General features: G+C 38.7%; 1 protein-coding gene across 2 annotated transcripts; it reads right to left on the bottom strand.

Annotated features, from left to right (window-relative positions):
• Nucleotides 1-5,144: 5,144 nt before the first annotated feature.
• On the bottom strand, nucleotides 5,145-8,297 carry LOC145052376 (WRKY transcription factor 72A-like). 2 transcript variants are annotated; one of them, XM_079000191.1, is made up of 4 exons: nucleotides 8,154-8,297; nucleotides 6,619-7,167; nucleotides 6,413-6,526; nucleotides 5,145-6,310 (listed from the first exon to the last, which is right to left on the bottom strand). In XM_079000191.1, exons 1-4 carry the CDS (start codon nucleotides 8,226-8,228, stop codon nucleotides 5,408-5,410), a joined length of 1,641 nt encoding a protein of 546 aa, XP_078856317.1. In that variant the 5' UTR covers nucleotides 8,229-8,297; the 3' UTR covers nucleotides 5,145-5,407. The 2 variants fall into 2 exon arrangements, with proteins under 2 accessions (XP_078856317.1, XP_078856316.1); XM_079000190.1 differs by having other exon boundaries at nucleotides 8,139-8,296.
• Between the last annotated feature and the right edge of the window lie 1,454 nt (nucleotides 8,298-9,751).

Here is a 9,751-nt window from a genome sequence, read left to right as displayed (position 1 = left end):
GGTTACGAGAGGTCCAGTTCCTTGGACATCTCGTTAACCGGGAGGGGATTTTGGTCGATCCGGCCAAGGTGGAGGCGGTAATGCAGTGGGAGACTCCGAAATCTCCCTCAGACATCAGGTGCTTCTTGGGTTTAGCAGGGTATTATTGGAGATTCATTTTTGATTTCTCCAAGATTCCCATACCCGTCACTCGTCTAACGAGGAAGGGGTGGATTTCTGGTGGGGCCCTGAGCAGCAGAGGGCGTTTGAGACCCTCCGATAGTGTTTATGCGAGGTGCTGGTGTTGACACTCCTTGAGGGAGTGGAGGATTTTGTGGTATTTTGTGATGCATCCATTACAGGATTAGGGGCAGTCCTCATGCAGAGGGGACGAGTGGTAGCCTATGCATCACGTCAGCTGAAGCCGCATGAGAAGAGATACCCTATGCACGATCTTGAGTTGGGAGCAATGGTTTTTGCTCTCAAGATTTGGAGGCACTATCTGTACGGGGTCCGTTGTACTATATACACGGATCACAAGAGTTTGAGAAACATCATGGATCAGCCGAACCTAAACATGAGACAACGTAGGTGGCTGGATGTGGTCAAGGACTATGATTGCGAGATCCTTTACCATCCTGGTAAAGAGAATGTGGTTGCGGATGCTCTGAGCCGCAAGTCAGCTGGGTCCTCGACCCCAGCCAAATGTATGAGGATAGCAGTGGATTCCCCACTGGTGGGTTTGATTAGAGATGCTCAGATTGAGGGCATGAGGCCAGAGAACTGGAAGTTGGAGAGGATTAAGGGCGAAAGCGCCCGGTTTGTTCAAGATAGTCGCAAATTGTTGACCAGTTACGGTCGGGTTTGGGTTCCGACAAACAGTGATGGAGGAGGCTCATAAGTCTCGTTTTTCGATTCACCCAGGAGCCACCAAGATGTACCATGATTTGAGTTCGATTTATTGGTGGCCTGGCATGAAGCGAGAAATCGCTTGGTTTGTTGAGAGGTGCTTGACCTGTAGGATGGTCAAGGCCGAGAATCAGAGGCCGCATGGTAAGCTGCAGCCTCTGGAGATTCCCATGTGGAAATGGGAATGGATCGCAATGGATTTCATCACGAAGTTGCCAAAGATGGCAAGGGGGTTCGATGCTATATGGTTCATCATGGATCGTTTGACCAAGAGTGCCCATTTCCTAGCCATACGGGAGACTTCATCGGCAGAGAAGTTGGCCGACCTGTATGTCAGAGAGATTGTCTCTCGCCATGGGGTTCCAGTTTCTATCGTTTCCGATCGAGATTTCAGGTTCACTTCTCGCTTTTGGCAGAAGTTCCATGAGGAACTGGGTACACGACTGCATTTTAGTACGACGTTCCATCCGCAGACTGATGGGCAGAGTGAGCGGACCATTCAGACCCTCGAGGATATGTTGAGGGCGTGCGTTATTGATTTCGGTGGGAGTTAGGATTCCCACCTACCGCTTACAGAGTTCGCCTATAACAACAGCTATCATTCCAGTATTGGCGCCCCGTCTTTCGAGCTGTTTTATGGGCAGAAGTGTAGGACCCCAGTCTGGTGGGGCGAGGTTGGGCACAGAGTGATGGGTCGGACAGAGGTAGTTCTAAAGACTACCGAGATGATACAGCAAATTAGACAACGACTACAGATCGCTCAGAGTCGGCAGAAAAGTTATGCCGACCGATGCCGATCTGAGCTGGAATTTCAAGTGGGTGACATGGTCCTCCTGAAGGTCTCACCCTGGAAGGGTGTGATCCGCTTCAGGAAGAGGGGATAATTGGGTCCCCGTTATATTAGACCATTCAGGATTATTGACAGGGTTGGCAGGGTGGCTTATAGGCTAGAGCTTCCGGAGGAGCTTAGCCGGATCCACAACACGTTTCATGTTTCGCAGTTGTGAAAATGCATTATGGATCAAGAGGCAGTGGTATCGTTGGATGACATTCAGGTCGATGAGCGCCTGAACTATGTGGGACCTGTGGCTATTTTGGAAAGAAAGAAGAAGATTCTGCAGAATCAGGAGATACCTTTAGTAAGGGTACGGTGGGAACATCGGAAGGGATCCGAGTGGACATGGGAGCCGGAGGCGGAGATGCATGAGCATTACCTGACATTGTTTACTCCAACGGACTTCGAGGATGAAGTCTAGTTCAAGTGCGGGAGAGTTGTAACGCCCCGATTCTCAGGTATTGCTTAAATAAGATTTTTTTTTGGGTTCAGCTCTACTCGACGAGTTGGTTGACCTACTCGTCAAGTAGCAACATGATGGGATCGCGTTTTAAGTGACCTACTCGACGAGTCCATGTTGGGACTCGGCGAGTAGGAGCTGGCAGTGGAAACCCTAAATCCCGGGGTTTGATCCTCTATTTAAAGGAGCCTTAACCTCCTTGGCCTCTTTACAGTCTTTGAGAGCCCCCCTTAAACCCTAATTCATGTGTGTGTGTGCCTTGGTGTGGTGTTGAAGCTTGGAAAAGAGGATCTTGGAGGAAGAAAGCTAAGAGTGCAAAGGAATTTGAAGCAAGGAAGGAGTGGGAAGCTAAATTTACCTCAGCTAGCATCCTTTGGAGGTATCAAAGTGCCATTTTCACTTCCCTCTTCCCTTTTATTGAGTTTCTAGGGCTTTTATGGATTTTCAAGTTGGTATGATGAGCTATGGGCTAGATCTAAAGTTGTAACTTCAGATCTGGACCCTCCTTGAATTCTAGAAGCATAAAGTCATAGTCTTGGTTGTGATTAAGGTCCCTCTTGAGCATAAGGTTCCATTAAGTACTTAGAATAGACATTTAGAGCCTTTATGGTCGTGTATGCACGTAAAGTTTGCAACTTTACGTGATAAGCATGCCCTAGAAGCTTGGATCTATGAGTTAGAGTCGTTGCATGGCTCAAAACAAGTCTGTATGGAAAAAGGACTGAATGGACTCGGCGAGTCGCAAGGTTAACTCGGTGAGTCACATGAAGATAGCCGTGAACTCGACGAGTTGATGAACAACTCGATGAGTCCGATGAAGATCACCATAAGACTCGACGAGTTGAAGAACAACTCGGCGAGTCGGATGAGTTTTCTCTTGGATATGTATGAGTGTGTATCCGTCGAGTTGCAAGGAGGGAGCTCTCAAGAATCAAAGGAACTCGACGAGTCTCTCCGATGACTCGGCGAGTTGGAATGTACTTCAGAGAACTCGGCAAGTACCCAAGGGTACTTGGCGAGTTAAGGTTAACATGGACTGTTGACCTTGACTGAGGACGTTGACTTTGACCAGGGGTTGACAAGTGGGTTATGGAGCACCTTATAAGGTTAAGGACTTATGAGTATGTTGTGCTATGACGATAGGTGGTGGGGCCTGTGTCAAGTGAACCGAGAGTTGGAGTTGCCTTTCGAGTCGACATCTGCAAGCTGAGTTATCCTCACTATATTGATAGGGTCTACGACACCAAGGCCAACCCTTTAGTTGTTATTGTTATGATATGTTGCATGTGGTTATGATCTGTTAGTTCGGAATCGAGGTAGACAGTATGTTATGCTCTTATAAACCATAGGGATTGGTATGTTAGTGACCTGCTAGGTCGGTACTCTAGTTATAGGAGATTTCTATGATTGATGATCAGTGAGACAGTTGTGTTTGATGTTTGTATATGCCAGTATATGATAATATGCGCACATGGTTATTTGCTTGTGGTTGGGTTGAGGTGGTCCTGCTTTGTGCTGAAGGCCAATATACCTTATGAGCGGTCCGGGGAGACTGTAGGCCCATGTGGCGGACCAGTCATGTCGAAGGCTCGGGATAGATTCAGACAGACTGTAGGCCCGGTAGGGCGGTCCAGTCAGGCCGATGGCCCAGTATGCATGTTGATTGAATTGATTATTACTGTTGTGGTATTGGTATTTTGAGGGTAGCTCACTAAGCCCTCAGGCTTATAGTTTTCAGTTTATTGTTTTAGGTACTTTAGGAGATCGTGGAAAGGCGAAGGCATGACCGTATCGCTCCTCCTCCTCCTTATGTTATGATTTTTGGGACGCTCTGATGGAATATGATTTGAAAACATTTTGTAAACAATGCTATGTGGTTCTTATTTATGATTAAAAAAGTATAAATGTGACGTAAAATTTATGGTTGTTGCAGTTATACTTGTATGGCGTTGGTATTTTAGGGAAACTCACTAAGATTTGGGCTTACAGTTGTTGATTTTGTTTCAGGTACTTTTGATGATCGCAGGAAGGCGAATGCGTGATCGTGCATCTCCTCATATTTTCATGATCTGATTTTGGGGATACTCCGATGCTTAAATTATTTTGAAAACAATTATAATAACTTAATGATTTTAAATGTTTTAAATTGGCTTGAATTTTATGGGCGTTACAACCAATCTAGCAATAAAAGTTCTAGGCTTGAAAAACTTCCATACATTTAATTGCTAGATTGAATTTTATGCATGCAATATGAATCTTATAATTCTCGAGATGTTACAGGTATCATATCTAGAGGGACTAAATACGTCTACCCAAAGAGATCCCGTCCTCACCAAGGCATCATGTCAAGCCATATGTTCCAATGCACAACAACCAACAAACAAAAAACAAGTGTTAACATAAGTTAAGTGAGTCAATTAGAGTACAATATTAGAAGAACACACATATCATAGATGGATCACACAATACATCTTCACATAGTTAAAGACTCACAGGCAAGACATAATAACATCACATCGCATATCAAACACTGTTTAGCTCAATTTATTTTTATTTTTCTTTTAGAGTTTCCTTTATTAGTTACTCTCCTCAACCCCGATTTTTTAAAAAAAAATTTCACCACTATAATATTATTATATAATATTTTATTTCTCCGCTTAATTTTAATAATTACTCACCGCTCACAATCACTGTGATTATTAAAGTAATACTTCCTAGTTAGGGCCTATTTATTCACCGCAAACCCCCAAGGCAAATACCCCGTTCGCTACTAACGTGAACGACATGACCCAATGCACTAGATGAGTCGCGACTCTCACCCATAAAATAAATATATAAATATAATATAGTTATTTCATATCCACTATGGACTAAACCACGACAAAACCAAACCTCCAAGATTGTCTGAGTTAAAAAAAAAATTAAGAATATGACAAAGGAGACCATTCAAACGCACAAAAAGAATCAAATTATAGGAGACCATTCATTCGTTTATTTTGTCTGAAAAATGATAAGCCTAATATGACAAAGGAGCTACATATATTCATTTAATTATTTTGGCTTCAATCAGCATCTTGCCATGCACAATTTTCTTCACCATACATCACCCATTGCCTAGATTTTACAACGTATTAATTACAATTGTGTAATTATCTATCATTGACTACTTATAATCCAAAATTACAAAAAAATATAATCCAATAATGCACCCATAATTACATTCATCAAACCACATGATCTCTGCTATTTTCCGGAGAAGTTGATTTACTCCTTGAGTTAGAAATCGGCAACGAATTAGAACCAGCAGGTTGCGAACTCAATGTTGCTGCCGTTGACTTGTTGAAGAAGCTTGATGAACATTTGTTTGTGTTTGAAGTTGAAGGAAAGCTCGAAAACACTGGAAATATTTCTCCAAGTTTTATATTTTGGTCGGACTTCTCACCTCCGCCTTGAAGCCCCACCCCACCACCACCAATTATTGATGTCAATGCTGCCTGTAAAACCGATTGGAAATTAGGGTCTGCTGTGATAGCTCTTGTCGCAGCTTCAATGGTGTCTGGCTGTAGAGAATGTTGATTAGCGGTTGCAGTTGCCATCAAGTTCTTATTTTGCATGTAAGAATGGTAGATATTTTCTTGAGCTTGTGTTGATCCAAAGTTGAGGGACCCCATTTGATTTTTCCCATAATTGAGGTGGCCATTGCTCCAAGAAATTGGCAATGCGTTAGACTCTAAAGAACTAAAATTCAGATTTGTCGTAGAATATCTTGGTGGGAAAGTGGTAGCCATTGGTGGCGACCGGTAGCTGTATGGTGATGATGTGGAAAGCGTGTTCGAAGTAAGATCAAGTGTAACAGTTGGGCAAGAGGGTGATGGCGATATAGAAGAATGTGGCAAGTAAATCGGCTGTAATTTTGAGTTCTCGTTGAGATAAAAGTTTAGGCCGTGAGAGGTGGTGACAGTGTTAGGGTTTGAATTTGCTCCGGAGGTTGAGGAGCCGGAGGTTAACATACTGGCGGCTGCGGAGGTGGTGGAAGCCATAGCAGTGGCGGAAGCCGCAAGTGGGTGGTTGTGTGTTCCTTCATACGTGGTGATCAAAATCGACATATCTTGAGGACATCTTTGTACCTACACAATTTTCATTCATCAAGATACAAATTAAATAACAGAAACAACCAACATTTTAAACCCACAATACTTTTTATTGAATTCTTTATGTAATTGTTATACCTGTTTCCTAACTGGGCAAGTTGGAGAAACAGTGCAACGATAATATGCTCGTGGACATGGATTTCCTTTTGCGATCTTTTGTCCATATTTTCTCCATTGACATCCATCATTCATCTGCATATTTAAAACCTTATGTTTAATTAACCTGATTATATAGATTCAGATTTATTTTACATGTAGAAAATTACAAACTTATTATTAATTACCGTTGGCGTATCACAACGAACCCTAACAGAAACCCTAGTTTTCTTGGCAGGGTTTTGCTGAACATCTTGATCATCTGCACTTCTCTTCGGAGTCGAAGGTTTCTGTGGTGTCCATGTCTCGCCAGCTTCATCTTTAGCTTCCTGATCCAAGCTATTCTCAGGGCTCGGATTGACTGAAGATTCGGTTTGTGTAGTTGATGATAATTCAAACTTTCCGTATTCGAGTCCAAGACCTAACCCTTCCGCATTTTTGGTTGGTGGAGTCGTACTTCTGATCTTATCTTTCTTGACCAGTTCTGTTGACGAAGTCCTTCCGAGACTGAGAGAAACAAGTTCGGATTCATCGTTGATTTGTGGTTGTTCGTTCGTGGGGGCAACATGAGGAGTTGACGACGTCGTTTCTTGTTGTTGATGGAGGATGTCTTGGAATTTCTTTTGAAGGTTCTGGTAATCCTTCATGATCTGGTCAAGGTGCAGTCTTAGCCTCTGGTTTTCTTCCCTCACCTCACCCATTTCGGTTTTTGTTAACTCAAACTGCTTCTCATCTTCCTGCATTCATTAAAATCACCTTAATTACTTGAGACTAAGTCTAATGAGTTAATCAATGGATGATAGAAGATCTAGCTTCCAGATGAATTATTGCATAATTAATTGATAATATTAAAGTTGTCACTTTCTTGTTGTAAGGTTTTTCTAGAGCCATTGAATTATTTCTGGGGTATAACTTAAACATCTTAAGTGAAAGAATGGTCTTTTTGGATTCTTTATGGAATTATTAAAAGGTATGACTGTTGATTTAGACGAAATTTAGTACAAATTAGGGTTCTTCATAATGTAAATTCATATATATGGAATTAACTATTTCTACTTTCTCTTAGTATTTTGGTCTTCCAAAAAAAAAAGAAACTTTTTAATGTTGAAGCTACATGAAATATTGAATCATGAAAATAATAAAACAGTTTCAGTTTTGAGCAACCAACATGAAATCTTGAATATTGAATCTTGAATATAATAAGAATTTGAGATAAATTTTGTTTTTCTTTTTGGTACAAAAGTTTGTGTTAATTAAAACTTCAACTTTATTAAACTAAGCTAGTAAAAAAACACACACGAAACATATGATTACAAAGTGGATCACGGAAGAAACCGCCCTCGTTATCCAAAACTGATGTTATTTAAGATATGTTTGTTTAGATAACATAGTCCAGTAGATCTGATATTTTCAAAAAACCAAAAAAGAAAGATGGAACGCTTTTTCATATAAACATATACCTTAATAAAAGATTAATTTATATACGAACAAAAAAGAAAGATGGAAGAAAATAAAGATTTATCATGAAGAACAGCCTCTTAGTTCATTGTAGAAATAACAAAAAGAAATAGAAACTAAAAATGAAGAATATATCAAATATGAAAGCTTTATATATGAACCTAGCTTATGAAGAACACCTTTTCTATATCTCAGAAAAAACTAATTAATAGCATGGAATTCTAAAGTAAATAAAAACTAAGCGATGCACCTTATCATCCACAACCTCTTGTTTGCAGTGGCGATCGTCTCCCTTATCTTCCTGCTTCATCTGGGTTGTTTTTCTGTGGTCAACTTCCATGGCTGTCTTCGCTGTGTGAACAAAAGTATTCTGATCGAGTTGAATATATAGAATTGATAAATGAGGATTTAGCCAACTTAGATCTGTTCTTATATAAAGATGGGGGCCAGCAATGTTTGACTTGTATATACGCTCTATTTTGTTCAGTATTAATTTACTTATTAAAGAATGAAAAATGTCAATGCCCCAATTGCATGCCATCACCTACAAAATTATTTTACTACTACTAGCTAGTATCCTTTTGTATTCACAACAAGACTTTAATTATTAAACAAGAATACCCTAAGAGGGTGCATGGTATCCTGTACATATTAAGGAATATAGTACGTTTTAGCCAATTTTTATATTAGGAACATATACTTTAAGTTTAAGTGTTTTAGCAATTAGTTTTAACAAAATGTTTGTTTTAATGAATAGAACAGAGTGTAAGAAAAACCCTGATTCTTTCATTTGGAAGAAATGTTTTTAATCTTCCATTAACAAAAAAAGAAAAAAAAAAAAAAATCAATCAATTGTTAGGTAAATGTGCATCGTATCAATATATTTTAAGAAATTATAATTTAATTTTAGGTTGTTATGATATAATAATGAAAGTTTCATAACTACTAATATGTTTTTAATTGATAAAAAAAAAAATCTATAAATCATCTTTCTTTAGCTTTTATATCATAACTTCTGTGTAAAGGAAAAAAAAAGTTAAATAAATATGAGATTTGAACGAAGAACTTGAAGAATTCAACTTCAACGTTTAGGTCTTTTAGATTATGGAGGTTAGACCCGCAAGAAACGGGCCTATTTGCTGACTGACAATCTATTTATTTTTTTATAGCCAATAAACAGCTAAACATCATATGGTTGACGTTTCGTACATACAAAAGTCAAACATACACAAATAAAGAAAAAAATAATACTAATCAAGAATTCAATATGATCGGAGGTCAGAGTTGCATCACCGTCGTTATGATTCGATTGCAGCTATTAGGGTTTCAGCTTCATACCCAAGTAAAGGTGAAAAGGCTCCAACTCCACAATGTTAATAATTGTGTTAATATATATATATATATATATATATATATATATATATATATATATATATATATATATATATATATATATATATATAGGGTTAGATTCATTTGAGACCACTTATATTTTGTGAGACTGTGAGACGCATTTATTTATTTATTTTTTATTTTTTTAGTTAATTCAAGTTCCGAAAATAATATTTAAAAAAAGAATTTTTTGATTTTTCCATTTATTTGCATTTTAAAATTATTTTTAAAATATGTACAGTGTAATATTCTATTTAGAATATTTCACGTATTTTTCAAAAAAAATAGATTTTTTTTTATTTTTTTATTTTTTTTAGTTAATTCAAGTTCCGAAAATAATATTTAAAAAAAGAATTTTTAGATTTTTCCATTTAATCTGCATTTTAAAATTATTTTTTAGAATATGTCAATGTAATATTCTACTTACAATATTTCACGTATTTTAAAAAAAAAACGGATTTTTTTTATTTT

The sequence above is a fragment of the Lactuca serriola genome, chromosome 5 (assembly GCF_051521515.1).
Source record: "Lactuca serriola cultivar US96UC23 chromosome 5, Lser_US96UC23_V15, whole genome shotgun sequence".
Classification (NCBI taxonomy): domain Eukaryota; kingdom Viridiplantae; phylum Streptophyta; class Magnoliopsida; order Asterales; family Asteraceae; genus Lactuca; species Lactuca serriola.
Note: the sequence above shows the minus strand (reverse complement) of the source record. Positions and strands in the feature narration are given on the sequence as shown.

Coding starts and splice junctions, on each gene's coding strand:
- LOC145052376 (XM_079000190.1), bottom strand. CDS start 8,228: ATGGAAGTTGACCACAGAAAAACAACCCAGATGAAGCAGGAAGATAAG. Junction 7,168..8,138: donor AAGAGGTTGTGGATGATAAG/GTGCATCGCTTA, acceptor TAATGAATGCAG/GAAGATGAGAAGCAGTTTGA. Junction 6,311..6,412: donor CTTGCCCAGTTAGGAAACAG/GTATAACAATTA, acceptor AAAATTGTGTAG/GTACAAAGATGTCCTCAAGA.